General features: G+C 39.2%; 1 protein-coding gene across 3 annotated transcripts; it reads left to right on the top strand.

The window, feature by feature from the left end:
• Positions 1-4,698: 4,698 nt before the first annotated feature.
• LOC119564277 lies at positions 4,699-14,839 on the top strand. 3 transcript variants are annotated; one of them, XM_037883615.2, is made up of 4 exons: positions 4,699-5,228; positions 6,994-7,084; positions 8,868-8,989; positions 11,156-14,839. In XM_037883615.2, the coding sequence occupies exons 2-4, from the start codon at positions 7,069-7,071 to the stop codon at positions 12,230-12,232; spliced, it is 1,215 nt and encodes a 404-aa protein (XP_037739543.1). In that variant the 5' UTR covers positions 4,699-5,228; positions 6,994-7,068; the 3' UTR covers positions 12,233-14,839. The 3 variants fall into 3 exon arrangements, with proteins under 3 accessions (XP_037739543.1, XP_037739544.1, XP_043391409.1); XM_037883616.2 differs by lacking the exon at positions 6,994-7,084; XM_043535474.1 differs by having other exon boundaries at positions 4,699-8,061.
• The last annotated feature ends 1,666 nt before the right edge of the window (positions 14,840-16,505 follow it).

Genomic DNA, 16,505 nt, shown 5'->3' with positions numbered 1-16,505 from the left:
CCTCTTCCCACACTTCCTGCCCCTTCCTCTTTAGTCCTATTCCCGCCCCTCTCTTGTGTGACTCGCTTTATGCCCCATATTTTGCTCTCCTATGGTATCTCTTCCCCCCCCCCGCCCCCCTGCCGCTATGCTTCTGTCTCAGTGTTGTCCTGCATCTCATTGTGTCTCTGTTCCCCACCGGGTCAGTGCACACTAACAAGGGGGACACAGCAGCCTTTTTTCTGAGAAGCCTGTGGTAACTAAAATGGGGGCGCCTTGTCACTTCCCATTCACCCAGCCAAGCGCAGGCTGCCTGAGGCAAGAGCTGATTGGCCCCTGAGCGCGGGAAAGCCGTTATCCACGGGTTTTCCCCAATGGAGCTGCAGGGGCTAGGCAGCCACCCGCCGCTGACTGGCTGAAATTTGCCGCAGTTGCCCCCCCCTTCCCCCCTCTCTCCCCTTCAGCCTTGTGCGCAGCCGGCGCGGGGGGATTAAGCTTTGAAGTGGCGCGCGAGCTCTTCCCCCTCGGCTCCAACGGTCGCTCCCCAGCCCCTCTGTTTCCCGTCCCGCCCTTTTACCCCACTGTGGCTCAGTGATTTATTTTTGTAGGGGAAGAGGGAGGAGGGGTGAAACTCCCGCCCAGTGCCACAAATTCCACCTTTGAACCACCATTTGCTACATAATGTCTGAAAAATAAATTAATTCCTGTCAGCTGGTTAATATTTTTCAACCACCCCCCCCCCCCGAAAAGAAACACCCACCCACAAATGCTGAACTTTCTCCTCAAATCTTGACTGAAAATGTGATTTTTGTAGTGGGCGAGAGAGCTCAAGGATTGTTTTAAATAATCATTTCCCTCATAGTTTTAAAAGTTGTTTAATTTGTCAGTTGCTGCCCAAATAAACATCAAAATAAGGCAAATTCCATCAAGTACACATTTTACAAAATATCCTCACCACCCCAGATCCTCTCTGTAGGATTGTTTTTGTTGCTGGTCTGCTGGGAGATTCTGAGGCCAATCAGGCCATTGCTCAACCTTTCCTCTCAGTAAATACTGGCAAGATGTCATAACTCCCTCAGAGGCACAATTGGGCACTATGGCTTTTATCCTCCATGGGACAGGCACCCTATTCTGGTTTCTCTTACTTGCTAGCTGTTTTAATCTTACCCCAGGTAATATTTCACTCATGGGGTATATTTTAATTTGGATATAAATAACTGCTGAACCATCACTGTTGCCAATCCCACATCCACGAAAATTATGAGATTGTCTTGAAAATCATGGTTTTAAAAAAGAAAATAAGAATTCTGTTTGTTTGTTTTTTTGTCTTCTGGTGCTGTAGACTTTATTGGTAATGTTTTCAATCTTTTCTCTGCAACTGTGAGAGCTAAAAACATACTCTTTTAAAGACAGAAGCTGAGATTCTCATGTAATCACATTAATTCAGGAGCTGGGGCTTTAAGAAAAGCGGCAATTATTGTGAGATTTGTGATAAAGTTGTGAGAACTGGCAACCTAAAAGCCCCCATTTCCTTACAAGTAAGATGGGTAGCACGTTTTGAGCTTGTCAGCAACCAGTTTGGAGGAGAGGTGGTTAAAAGAAAATGGGATATATACCTGGTGTTGCTAAACGCGAGTCATGAGTCAGGCCACAAAATAATAATGAAATTGGTTTAAAAATAGTTTAAAAATAAAACAATGTTGGTTCCTTTTATTTGCCTGCTGGTTTCCGTGCATTTGGGATGTACTCGGATCACATTTTCAATTTTTTCTCTAGCAATAAGGGCTAGAAACTTTAAATGAAGGTTGAGGTTCTTCACTAATCAAATGCCTCCAAGAAATGGGGCTTTAAAAAAAATATTATGAAAGGAGGACCCTGGGCAAAAGCAGGGTCATAAGTGGCTGGAAAAGCAGAGGGCAATCCCATTCTGTTTTTGGAGCCTAATCTGACTTCCTTTAATGATAGACTCTCATTGATTTAAATGAGAGTTTAATTGGGCCCTTGGAGATAGGGTAGCTCAGCAAAGAATTGCCTGCCATTTGGTCCTGCTGTTTGAGGTGGTTAGTGTTGCTACCCTGATCCTTCAGCGGAACGTGAGGGATGTGGGAATTGAATGAGGACTTGCCTCTTGTGCTGGTCTCAGGATAGATGGTTGCTGTCTACTCCAGGCCTGCTGCCAACAGGGGAGGTGGGGAATAAGTGAGTTCTGCTGCTGAAAGAAGAGATTGGGCAAGTCTGTGAGTTAGAAATCCTGGCGGGGCTCCTAGCAATTGCTTGGAATTAAGTTCCTGCGTCAAGAGCAAAACATCTATCAAATTACATGTATCCTGTGATTGCAATTTGTCATATGGCTAACACAATTCAATGTTCCATTTATATTAAAATACACAAAAATGTACGTACATTCATAAGAATGGGAATGGCTCCAGTTCGCTAGTAGGTCAGACTAAAGTGGCTGGGGAGGGAGTTGTGAGAGTGCTGCAGTTCACATGGATCCAATACCCTATTTAATCACAAGAATGGAGCAATCTGGCACAGTAGAGAGAGATGACACCATGTTGTATGCATAGGTTCATGATCTGCATTTGTTGCTCAGTGGCCCGTCACCTAAAAAACTGGGATTTTATTGTGTTGTAGCCTTAACTTTCTAGGGCTGATGATTTTGCCTGGACAAAGAAACATTTAAACCATAGCATATGTTAAGCTTCAGTTTTGGACTTTCCACCTTGACCATATCCCTTTTTAAAAAATAACTGAGATGAGGAAACCCTATCCTCATGCGTCTTACTCGCCTGCCAAAAATGAGGGAAGATCCAAAAATAAACTTAATGGACACCAGACAAATCAAAAGAAAACCACATATTACATAAAAGCTGGCAACTTCTGGCATTGGGGCAAGGGAGCCTATCCCAGAAAATGAAATGGATTCCGATTACATATTTATTTTTGTGTTGGAGAGAAGAGTTACTTTTGCCAGTTTTATGTGGTGCTTTAAAACAATATATGTGATGTGTTCTAGTATTTACTAGTTCTTCTTTCAACAGTAAAGATAAATTCAGATTAAAAATGTGCATTTATGCATTGCTGACATGTGGATAGCAAAATGAAAGTTACTTGAATCCCACTCTGTGAAGCACTGTCTGACAGCTCACATGTAGAATAGAAGGGTAAGTGGGAGAGGGCCTGTCTCCTGCTATTTAGAGATTAGGATTCTAATTTTTCTGCAGCACACAGATCATATGAGAGTGGAATGTGGGCGGGAAAGATAGGAGGCAGAGAATATTTTGAATGAGATGGGAATAAAAGTGTTTAGAAAAGGATTGGGAAGGGAAAAGAATGGTATGGTAGTGCATTTGAACACAATAATAAAAAAGAAACCGGATTGGAAGCAAAATCAAGAGAGTGGTAGAAATGGAACAGATCTAGTGGATAAGGGGGAGACAACCTGAGTGAGGGGTGAGAATTTAACACGGAAACAAGAGCTGAGTAGGGAAAGAAGGAAACAAATAAGAAGGTCAGGAGATTGGTAGACAATGTCAATGCATAGAGTAACCAAAAAGAGGGCATGAGAAAGTGACAATACAGACTGGATGGAAAGAAAGAAATAGAGAAGGGTAACACAAAATTGGGGCGGATCGGAGGGGAGAGTTAATTCAACAGAGAGAGGGAAGGAAAAAATAAAACTGTACTGAGCACTCAAGAATAATTTGTTTGAATTTAGAGTAACTGTTGTGAATACTTAGGCACAGTTCTGTCCTCAGTTACCCAAGTGCATCTCCCATTACATGCATTCTCTTCCATCCTCCCAGTGTGTCTGCTCCAGTCTTGCAAGCAGGAAAGACTTCTGCTTTGCAAAGAAACACTAACTAAATAAACAAGTAGGAGATATCCACCTTTGGAAAATGGTGTTTTCTTTTGGATAAAAGAGGAACAAAATAAATTTTGAAAATTTTCTGCTAAAAGGATAGGATTAAGTAGGGTTGCCAACTTTCCAACTGCAGAAAACCGAACACCCCTGCCCCACCCCCTACTCCGCCTCTTCTCCGAGGCCCCACCCCCGCTCACTCAATCTCCCTTCCCTCCGATGACTCTCCTCCATCCTTGCTCATTTTCACTGGGCTGGGCAGAGGGTTAGGGTGCGGGAGGGGGTGAGGACTCCAGGGTGGGGTAGAAATGAGGGGTTTGGAGTGTGGGAGGGGCTCCAGACTGGGGCAGGGGGATAGGGTGTGGGAGGGTGTACGGGCTCTGGGCTGGGGGTGTGATCTCTGGTGTGGGTATGGGGCTCGGGCTGAGGGATTCAGATTGTGGGAGGGAATTTGGGTGCGGGAGGGGGCTCCGAGCTGGGGCCAAGGGGTTCAGAGTGTGGGAGGGGGCTCAGGGCTAGGGCAGGAGGTAGAGGTTCGGGAGGGGGTGCAGGGTGCAGGCTCTGGGAGGGAGTTTGCGTGTCGGAGGGGACTCAGGGCTGGGGCAGGGTGTTGGGGTGCAGGAGGGGATTTGGGGTACGGGCTCCGGGCGCCGCTTACCTCAGGCAGCTCCCAGAAGTGGCTGGCATTTCCCTCTGGCTCCTAGGCAGAGGCGCGGCCAGGGGGCTCTGCGTGCTGGCCCCATCTGCAGACACTGCCCGCACAGCTCTCATTGGCTGTGATTCCTGGCCAATGGGAGCTGTGGGGACGGCACTTGGGACAGGGACAGCATACGGAGCTCCCGTGGCCGCGCCTCTGCCTAGGAGATGGAGAGAAATGCTGGCCGCTTCCGGGAGCTGCATGGAGCCAGGGTACGCAGGGAGCCTGCCTTAGTCCCACTGCACTGCCGACCAGACTTTTAACGGCTCAGTCAGCGGTGCTGATCGGAGCTGCCAGAATCCCTTTTCAACCAGGCACTCCGGTTGAAAACTGGACGCCTGGCAACCCTAGGATTAAAACATCAAAGACACATGAAAGTATTTAAGGCCACCTAAATGACAGTAAATTACACAATTGGAAAATTGGTAAAATTAAAGGGAAGATTCCATGTTTTTGAAAATTAATTTTATGACATTGATTATACAATTCAATATATATAATAAAATGGAGACTGGATTCAAAATCTACAACTGCTGAGAGATTGTATGTTCTAATTAACAAAGGATGGAAAATGTTTAAGCATCAAAAGAAAGTATTTGGAAAGAGTGTCAAGTAAGATTTCTTACGAATAGCCTTCTGAACTATGCAACTTTCCCTTCTCTCTCAGGTCGCAAGATTGCATACCAGGTAAAATCTTTTTTATTATTAGGAAGAATATATTAAAACGTGGTTGTAATCAGAGAAGTGACTATTAAAAACCGGCACCTTCGTACTCTAAATTTCTGCTTCTTGTGTACCTTCAATTTATATCTGTTTACTTAATGGACACAAACAAATTTTAAATACTGTTAGCACTGCAGAACCAATACAGTTTTATTTGAAAGAGCTGTATGCATTGTCAACAGAATTGTCAGTTAAATTCTGAGTTTAGGATCTTTTGTACTAGTTAGTGATGATGTAAGGAGGCAGTAATAATGCAATTGGATTTTCAGGTCACAGTGCTGGTTATAGAAAAATCATTTTGATATATGTACTGACCATACTGGATCTGGTCATGCTTGAGGGAGAGTTACATATGGGACACCACAGTGTGATTTTTAGAGTCAATTTTTTTACTATAACAGCATTTTTAAGGTTTATTTTCCCTATGTAAGGAAAGTGATTAAGCAAATCATTAACCAAATGCCATGCTTCAGATGAACTTTGTTTTGCTGAAAGTGTCTTTTTTATTATCTTAAATTTTAAAAAGTTAAGTTTAAAAACAAAAGTTTGTTCCTGAATAAAGACCCAGTGTTTTCAGCTGTTGTAAACCTTTAAACAACTATAAGCCCTGCTATATATAAGTACTTGATAGCACAGCTGAGTTGTCTAGTCTTTTGGAAAGAAACTCAAAGGTTTAGGCAAGCTTGTGTGTAGACTGAGTTCTGTGATGCACTTTGTGAGCAAGAATGATGGAAAGCTTTCCCCATTTTTCAGACTCCACTGAAACTGATGCGGTTTCATGATGGGTGAATTTAACCTAGCATCTAGATAGTATTCTGAAGCACTTTACACTTTTATTACAGCACTTCATTTAAGTTAACTGATAGATTCACACACATTTTATAATAATGACCTTAGGTTTATATTATAACTCTTATGTATTTTGAATTTAAAATACTTATAAAATTCACACTATCACAAGTAAGTCAGTGACAACTTCTTTCATCAGAAAGAACCCAAGATACTTTAAAAATGGAGATTGGCATACAAATTGTATTCAGGGATTACTTCATCGACTGTTGAAATTCAGCCAGTGTTGAGCAGCATGCAACAATAATACTTAAACTTAGTAAAGGAAGTGGAAAATGTCTTCTAAAAATGAAACTGGAAAGGAGAGTTTAGATAGGCAGAATGGGAGTATCCATATTAGAATTTATTCAGGACATCAGGGTTAACATGATTTAGCAGAATAATCATGGGATCTTTAACAACAGTAAATTGCTAAGAACTTATTTTACACCTTCTGCATATTTTGCAGTACAGTGCTCTACAACAGAGCATTTGATGAAGCACTGACTCTAAAGAAAGAATACCAGATATTTAAAGACCAATACTACTTCCAGAAGGTTCCTTAGGATTCTCACATCCAAATTCTGGCTCAGTCCATCCTGGCTTTTACTATGATTCTGTCAGCTCTCACAATTACTATTGAATTTAGACTTTTGATAGCATAGGTGCTGGAACTAGGGGTGTTGTGGGTGCTACAGCACCCCCTGGCTTGAAGCGGTTTCCATTATATGTAGGGTTTACACGTTGGTTCAATGGCTCTCAGCACCCCCACTATAAAAATTGTTCCAGCACCCCAGTTTGATAGTTGTATTTACATTTTCTTTGAGTGAAACAAACACATTCACTACTGCCTTTAGAAGTGTAAACACAGTATTTCCTGAATCACTTATGTTTTTTAAAGGTCAGATTAACACAGATTGACAGCTTTAAAACTGATTCAGTGAAGTCAAGAAGATCTAAACCTGATATTATCATAATGCCAAAGGAATCAGGTAAAAGTAGATCATATTGTTCTTGTCTGAGACTATTATTTGAATATTTAACGCACTGAAGACTAAAATTGATAGGAGTGTCTAAATCTCTTTTTATGTGTTTTATCTGCATAAGCACTCTTATTAAGGATAATGCTGTATTGTGTTAGCTTTTTTGTTTTGTTTATTCTATTAACGATTGCTTGGAACTTTGATGCTTCTTAATTAAAGGGAGGTAAATAGCACAGACTAGCTCCAAACATAGTGCTATTCAAGTTTGGGGCTTCTCTTGTTCTGAGTAGCGACTGTTTGTTCTGTGGTGATTCTGAGATGTGGCTAAGGATCAGTTTAGGCTTCTTAATTATATTAAATTACAAAACTGTGTTTTGGTGAATTGATTCAGGACTCCTGAATCCTAGATACTGTTTGGCACCATAGTTATGAAGTTAAAATGCTTTGAATATTAGCCTTACAACCTTCTTGATGTCTTGAGATATTCTGGGCTTTGTGGGAGCCCAGCACAAATTAGAGCAGTCTCATTTATGCTAGAGATCTAGCCTGGCACAGAGCAGCTCCACTGTAAATAAAGAGGGCAGTACTGTTCAGAAATGGAACTCTAGTTTAGAAACATTATTACATACACTTGTTGATAGAGTAATCTCAGTGTGAATATAAGCACTGTTACTCAAGAAGTGAAAAGTTGCAAAGACAAATTGTCCCCTGCGGATACTGCCTCATTCTAAGCAAACTGTAGCTACTTATGATAGAGCTCTTAGTGTTCTGTCTCCCTTACACTGTGGCAATACTTGTATAACTCATCAGGCCAATAAAGTATTACTGAATTGAAATAAAATTAATTGAATTGATTTTGGTTGCCTGTCTGTGTGATTGGGGCATTACAAATACTGATGGAGGGGAAGTGCAAAAATAAGAGTGAGGTAAGCCTTCTGACAGGAGGAGATGGAACAGCTAGGGAAGATGCCAAGGACAACCATGGGGTATGAAGGCTGGGGTTCTGGAGGCCCTGCTGTGACTTCTTATCCTTAGTCTGTAAATCTGGACTGCAGCTTTTATCTAATACAGTCTAAGTTGGCTTCATTGCAGTAAAATGCCTTTGCTATCTGTAGTAAACAAAATGCCTTCCTTACATTATCATAAAATGCATTCATCATCAAATGTGTTTGTTGTCAATACCGTGGCATAAATGGAAGTAGTTATGGAATAAGTTGTACTTTATTGTGTAAATGTTAAATTAAACACATATCCTATAGTAATTAGTTTTATGTTTCTAATTTCTAGCAATATTAAACCAGAGGGGCACAAAGAAATGTTATAAAATCAGTATACACTAAAAAATATATATTTTTAAATGCTTCTAATTTTATTAAACCTATTCAATGGAACCACTTAAAGCTTTCACAAAAAGTTAAATATTTGATCCCTTTAAAAAGCACTGTGAGTTTGGGAACTAATATATTTTTTCCTACAGAACTGATTAAATAAATTCACATTTTAACTATATTTTTCAAGATTTCTTTTACTATGGAGTCACGACTAGCAACTCCATAATATATATAAAATGAGGTTAAGGTGCCTAATTGACTCTGCATGATTCTGAACCCCTTTGTAATGTCCAGGCAGAGTCCTCCATTTTAAAACATATGAAATGTTCAGAAGTATTCTAAACAAATATACTTTATCAAATAATTTCCAAAAATGAATGTATACTCAAGCTATTGTTTGTTTGATATGTTTAGGTCATCCCTATGACAGGTTTTTTTTTTATGATAACTTATTTCAATAGAGGAGGAATTATTGACATCACATATGCACCAGAGCAATGAAGAAGTTAATGAAATGATGTCAAAGATTCTGGGAGATTTGGAACCAACAGAAGTAATACCTAGGAAACAGTTACCTTTGAAGGTAAGAATGGGAAGTTAGATACAATTACCAAATACAATGTAAAGACTGATCATTCCATTACTTGGACCAAGCATAGAGGACACATTGTGGCTGATTTCCCCCATTTTGTGCAGATGAGGGTTAAGGGTGTGTGAGTAGGGAGGTATAGGCCATGGGCGGTGGGTATAACAGGCCAGGAAGCCACGGCCGCAGGACACTGGAGTGGGGCTCCTCGGCCCAGTCCGGGGCTGTGGCTGCTCAGGCCGGCCTGGGGATCCTCTGGTGGTGGGGGTGGGGAAGGGTGGCTTGGGGTTCCAGCTGGCCCAGGGCTTCTCTGGCCGCAGGGGGAGGGCCGGGGGCTCAAGGCTCCTGCCGCAGAGAGCGGGGTCTCATGCGGATGGGGCAGGGCTGCAGGGATAGCCTCCCCATGCCTGGAAACATGCCTTTAATAGAAGATTTGGGGCCCACCACCATTGTTTTTTATTTAGAATTTGTGTTTCTAAAAAATAAACCAGTAAATTTTCTTAAATCCATTCTTCCGCTGGTATCTCTGTTTAGAGGATTTGCACGCAGAACACTATTAGAAGATCTGCACATAAATCCAAAGCTTTAGATACAATAGAGACCCCTATGTTTGGAACTTAAGTGGCTGTTCAACTTTTGTGCTGCTCTATTTTGTGTTGCAAATTTGTAAAAACAATGGAAGTATTACTTAAACCTAGTAACATTAAAAATACAACTAAGCCCCATAAATTTGTGACAAATGAATTACATCATCTATAATAAGTGATGAATATTGTACATATATTGGTTGCACAATAAATCTCTCTATATAAATAATAAATATACAATAATACTTCTGTAAACAACCTATTCTTAATTAAATTATTTTAATTTATTTTAGTACAATAGCAGCCCCACCCTCCAAATGAAGTATAAAAAAATGTCTATTAAAGAGTTACTTGTTGTAGTAATGTAAGATGGAGATTCTCTGGGTGAGGTTTTTTGACCTACAATGTGCAGGAGGTTAGACATGATCACAATGGTCTCTTCTGCCCTTAAAGTCTCTGAGTTTATAAATTTATGGGCTTAAGGGCCTGAGGAACTTACTTGCCCTGTTGGAATCAGAGCAAATTGCTAATCAATGACCATCTATTATAGCTGAACTAATATAAACCTCAATTGTAGATAAGAAAAACTCCTATGTGTACTAGAGGAGCTTCCCCTCAGTTTCAGGTAGGAGTATGTGCCACTGGTACAAATCATAGCTTTCCTTGTCTGGAGTCAGGGTTTGCAACAGTGCAACTGCGCTGATAGCTCACTAATGATTGCTGCAACCAGGATAAATTCTCAGTGTAGACAAGGTCTGATTCTCCACTTCCTTGTATCTTGTGTAGTCATTTACAATGTGCAAATTGAATGAAAGTAAGGTGTAAGATGCTGCCGCTCTGATTTTGGTGATATTTTATATTCAAATAGCACATGTATAAATGACTACACAACCATCAATGTGAAGAATCAATATGTATATATTAAATTTGGTTTGTAGCTTGCAGACTGCTTATTTGATTAAGATAGGCCTCCCCTTGTATTTTTAAATCAACATTATGTGTTTTCTTAAAGCATTTGAACAAAAAAAAACCCAAAACACTTCAGAAACCAGGCAATCGTGTGTTTGTATGGGAATTACCTTAACAAAAACAAAACAAAAAAGCATAATTAAGCTGTGGTACTCATTACCACAAGCTATCATTGTGGCTAAGAGTATAGCAGGATTCAAAAAAGGAATAGGGACATTTACATGAATAATGAGAACATCTACAGTTACATAAGTTAAGATTTTTTTGGTATGATTATAAACCTTCATGCTTCAGATTATAAACTGACCACTAATTTATGGATGTCAGGAAGCAGCCTCTCCTGTTATTCCTAACCTTCCACAGTTATTCCAAACTGTTCATTGTGGGATTTCTTGTTCATTTCTCTGAAGCATCTGGTAACAGCCACTGTCAAAGACAGGATACTGGACTAGATGGAACAGTCCAGTATGACAATTCCTAGGTACCTTACAAATGTAAATAGGTAGTCTATGACTTGCAGCAGATAGATAGATCTGCTATCTAAATTACACACACACGTGCACTATGGAGCATACTAAAATTTATTATATATTTTTTTCTTTTTTAGAATCTTCAGGAGATCATTGCTCAGAAAAAGCGAAATATTTATGTAGACGCTGATGTTTCACAGAAGATTAGGTGGGCTTCTGAAAAAAGGAGAAGAATACTTTTGGAAAAAAGGAGAAAAAGATTTATTTTCACAAAATCAATACTAAGGGCCACAAGAAATGACAGCTGGATTTCCAGAAAAAACAATAAAACACAAATATGTATGATAAAAAACAAACAGACCAGTAAAGGCAAAATGCAGGAACAAGTTAGGAATATAAAGTTTAGAAATCAGAAACAAACTCATAAATGTGTCAGAAGATTATATCGCGGTGCTGGAAAAGCCAAAAAACAAAAAACATTAAAATATACTAAAAATATTAAGAACAGAAAAGCTAACTGCAGAAAAAAGAACTCAATAAGTAATGCCAAGAAGGAGCAAACGTTAGTACTGAAGGAAAGAAGAAAAAGAGAAATACACATACAGAAAAGAGTAAAGGATTTTAAAAATCCAGTAATTCACGATAACTCATCCAATTATTTGTCAGTTTATGTTACACCAGTTACTGTTCAGAGTAAATTATCAAAAAGACTAAGGAGAAACCTAATTGGTTTTAGAAGAAATACAAGAGAAACATCTTTGAATAATTTCTTGCAGAAATTTGGTGATTTTCTTAAATACTTTGCAAGACACAGAACAGTTGGTAATGAAAAAGTTACAGGAATTGATATTAGTCTTAAAATAAAAAAATCCCCAAATAAGTCTCATGTTCCCATAGGAACACAAAAACCAAACATGAAAATTCTAATATTATCAAAAAGTACTGCTCAGCCTCCAGGAATACTGTCCTTCCCAAAACATATGGGAAGAGCTGAAAAGAAAAGAAAGATGTCACACATGAACTCTTGGAAAACTCCTCATTCTGTTTCTTTTAAAAAAATAAAGCATAATTCCGAGCATAAATTCAGACTCAAGACATTTAAAACAAATGAACAGAATAGTGTTTTAAAAACCAAAGGGAATAAAGAAACAGTAAAGCAGATAAAGAAAATAGAAAAGAGAATGGCAGAAAGACCTAGAGGCACAAAATTATAGCTTTTATTCGAAGGTTTAAAAGATAGATGAAAAAAATCAGTTTCTAAAATTCACCACAAAATAGTAAATGTAGGATTGATTACTAGAAAATCCACAATTCACAGCAAATTTGGAAGTACCATAATGATGTCAACTCATTTTAAGAGACAGAAGACAAGTAATTGGCGGAGAAAAGAAACAAACACTGCTAGCCTAGTTACTCATTTGAAGCTGTCAGAAACAGTAAAACACATACCAAACAATCCTAACAGCAGATCAAAACAAATGCAACTTGGCCACATGCATGAACTGCTAAGAGAACTAAAGATATTCATTAGGATTTTACTACAGCAGATGCTGAAGCAGGCACAGGAAAATGTTAAACATTTGACCAAAACTTCTGCCAAAATCCCCTCAGAAACTCCTTAACATGCCTCAATTTAAAAAATTCAGGAATAAAGAAAAATTCCTGTGAAACATTGACTAAAATCTAAAAGTGTTGAGGTGAAAGAAATTCTCATATTGCAAATTGGGAGGAAAAAAGCATAGTTAAGCTTTATAAAAATATCTTCATCTCAGTTTCAGTCTCTTGGAGAGAAGGAAAAGAAACTTTGAAAAAGACGTGGATTTGAACTTTTTCTTTTCCTAGAAAAAATCATTAGTTTGTTTAATAAAAATTCTTCAAGCTAATGTTATTCAGCCAAAGTGAATTCAAGTATTTTACCACCAAAATAAAATATTAGAAGTTTGTTAGTGTTTAATGGTACTTTATTGAAATATGGCTTTGTTTAGCTAGACTTTTAAATTCATTTTCAAATATATTGATTCTCTATGTTCATTCACATGAGTTTGTTATATCAAGCATATACAGTAGCTGAAATTACTTTGGATAAACAGTAAGCAAGTCCATTAAAATAACATTGCATAAGTGCAGACTCTAAAAGGGTGGATTGCCCTTTGGTCTCTATTCCAATATTTTCACTGGCATATCCTTGACTTTCTTTTTGTCTTTGTAACTTCTACACAGGTCAGTGGGCCAAATTCTGGCACTGCAAAAGAGCCAGCCTCCAGAAAACCCACAGCCAGCAATAGGAGCACAGGGAAAAAGTTGGCTGTACTTATTCTGGTCTCTTACAGTCACAGTCAGAAAGTGGTTTCCCCGCAGACTTTCCATGACTAGAGCTGCAGAAGGGGCTTTATATATGGTGTGATCTAATAGTCAGGGGATATGATTGAGATGTCTATCCACATATGCTCACTGATGTGGTCATGCCTTCCACTCATAGCCCTTCTGCAAATTATTCCCATCTTGTCTAGAAATAGACTGTCAGAAGGAACTGTGTCTGGGGTTGATTTTGGCTGGAATACACTTTTACATTAATGCTAAACTTAAAGGGGCAATAAATGAAATAATTACTCTTAATATTAGCATAGTGAAATAATACTATATTAAGTCAAAGTACACAATCACATGCACAATGTTAATTCTTGAAATCAAGAGGGTCAATTAGTCCTCAGTGGATGGGCCACTTTAAAAAATGATGGGTCATACACTGAATATTCATTCAAATTTTCTTCCAAAGATAGTGTTGAATGGAATTCAACTTTAATGAATCATCTTACCAACATGCTGAGAACTTGATATCACAGAGCAGTTACTGGTCTTTGTTGAAAACACTATCAAATGTAATATAGCCTTTTAACACTAACCTATCAGGCCAGTCTGAGTTGTAAAGATCTGTGCTGGAATGACTTTCTTTGGGTTTTCCCCCATTTTTTTATTCCTTTTTAAAAATTCTGCTTTAGAGAATAAAACTATAGCATATATAACAAGAAACATATTGTGACTAACCTTAGACTAGTTTCAGACTTGGAGGTTTCATAGTTAGCTAATTAGAATTAATTTAATCTTTTAGTGCATATGTCATACACTCTACGGGACACTCTATACTACTGATATAAACTGTGTTAAAGGTCAGGGTCGAACCATGATGTGGCTCTGAGGCAGTAATCTCCATGAAGATCCCCTTGTGGGGTATCACCACTATTTGTGTGGAGGGGCTGGGGAGACTATGGGCTCAGTGCACAAATCTAGTGGTTCCCAGAGAATTTGTGATAGGCCCTGATCATCCGTTCAGAGGCCCAATGCCTATGAGCCCGTACTCTCAGCAGCTCCCCTCATAGTGTGGCTTTATTGGGGCATCTCTACTACAGACCCACACTGGCCACAGTTTCCTCTTGAAATTCCATTGGAGCTTCACTGGGTGCAGAAAGGTACAATATTTGTGTCCTGCTCCTGGCCTGTCCACCCTGCCCTGTATTTTCTTTAGCAGTGTTAAAATAGATATTCTATATTATGTACAAACTTTCATATTTCCCTTGTTTATTTCAGTGTACCTTTTATCTTGCGCGTTCCTTGTAAAATAATTGTTTATATCTTATATTGTATTTTCTACTGTACATTTATATTAAAATGTCTTTTATTATCCTTTAGAAAATATTTTTATTGTATTGGTTGCAAAAGCCGACCATCTGCTATTTATAAAACATTCATTTGTAAAGTTTCTCTGTTTTAGTACAGTTAAGAAAATAGAGTGGGCAAATGAAAAAATGTAACTGGGGGGAATATCTTGCCATTGATTTTTATGCAAAACCCATCACTAAGTTGAAGAAAAGTTCTGCATGCAAGATGGTGGGCAGGATGATATAATAATAAATATTTTTCTTGTTCAGAATGCTTTATAAACATCAACCCTCGTAATACGTAGGTCAATAAACATTGCAAACATTATTTTACAGAAGGGAAATATTAAGTAGACTTGCCCAAGTGGATGAGAAGATTTACAGAAAGCCACAGTAGAAGTAATTATCAAGGCAGGGATTGGAAATCAGAAAGTCCTGGCCCCAGGCCTCTGTTCCCATCATTAAACCACACCTCTTTGACAGCTGATATTATTACATATGTTGCTTAATAGTGTAAATTGTTATTAAAGGCCCAATCCTGAATTTTTCACACAGGGAAAAGTCTCATTGAAGTCAAATTCAGCTTTCCTTCTCTAAGGAATGCAGGATTGGACTGTAATACTGTTACAGTGATCACATTACACAGTGTTAACCAGAAGTCAAATGCCAACAAAATTTATTGTTTTTTTCTAAAGGAGTTTAAGTGCTGTGAAATCAGTTCCTAATATCAAGACTCCAGTTACGTGATAGTAATTTCCAGTTTAGTACTTTCAGTTATTTTTAATTGCATATTACAAAGAGCCATATTCTGTATAACAAGGTGTTTGGCAGGATGTCTACCCCCTTTCCCTTGTGCCTTAAAACACAGCAATAGCTATCTGATTGGTGAGTAAGAGATTTAGTTATTTAAAATATGCACAAAAATACAGAATAAAGGGGAGATTTTCAAAGGCATATAGGGCATGTAGGCACCAATTTCCACTGAAAGTTAATAGAAGTTGAGCATCTAACTCCCATTTGTGCCTTTGAAAATCTCCCCCTATTCTAATCAAACCTTAGGCCAGACTTCCCCAGTGTAGAAAACCTGTGGAAGGGGGCCAAGAAAGAAGGAACATGAATGGTTTCTTGCCTTTCTGGAACTTCCTGTCCATGGTTGTGAAGCTTCTTCTTTGAGTAGTGTCCCTATTGGTGCTGCGCTGTAGGTGTGGTAGTGTCCCTGTGCCTGGAATCGGAGCTCTTTGGTAGCAGTACCCGTTGTGCCATACATGCACTCCTCCCCATCTTGTGACATGAGCAGCATCTATATAGTGCTGTACAGTCCAAACACCCTCAGTTCTTTCTCAACCACCTTGGTCTGGGACAGTAACCTTAGCAGAGCCCTGCATATGTCTTTACTTCCCTTAGTAATACTGCTTAGTAATAGTAATAGTGCTTTCATTACTATTTCCTAGTTAGGAGCTGTTTCCTTTAATTTTTTTCTTCCATTTACCCCCTCATAAAACATTTTTTTCCTTTGGCTCTTTCCTCCCTGTTACTTCTAGATTAGTGTAGGTTTCCTTTTCTACACCCTTCCCTACCAGGAAGTTCTCCTTACCCAGCGCTATGCCCAGATCCCCCAGGTTTAAGAGGTGGTTCTGCTGTCATGAGGACATCTCAGTGAGCGATGGCCACTCACGGTGCATATGCTGATTGGCTGAGGGGCACATATCACAAATGTGTACCCACTGCCTCAAATTGAAGGCTCAGTCCAGAGAGGACTGTGAATTGAGGCTAAAACTTTTACTAACGGAGAACTCATTGTGACCAGCCTCAGACCCTGGCCCCAATACCT

Source organism: Chelonia mydas, chromosome 24 (genome assembly GCF_015237465.2).
Source record: "Chelonia mydas isolate rCheMyd1 chromosome 24, rCheMyd1.pri.v2, whole genome shotgun sequence".
NCBI lineage: Eukaryota > Metazoa > Chordata > Testudines > Cheloniidae > Chelonia > Chelonia mydas.
This window is presented reverse-complemented; position numbering and strand designations above follow the sequence as displayed.

Bases quoted from the DNA above. Each gene is read 5' to 3' on its own strand.
- LOC119564277 (XM_037883615.2), top strand. The intron at 8,990-11,155 runs GTAAGAATGGGA...TTTCTTTTTTAG, and splicing joins GGAAACAGTTACCTTTGAAG to AATCTTCAGGAGATCATTGC.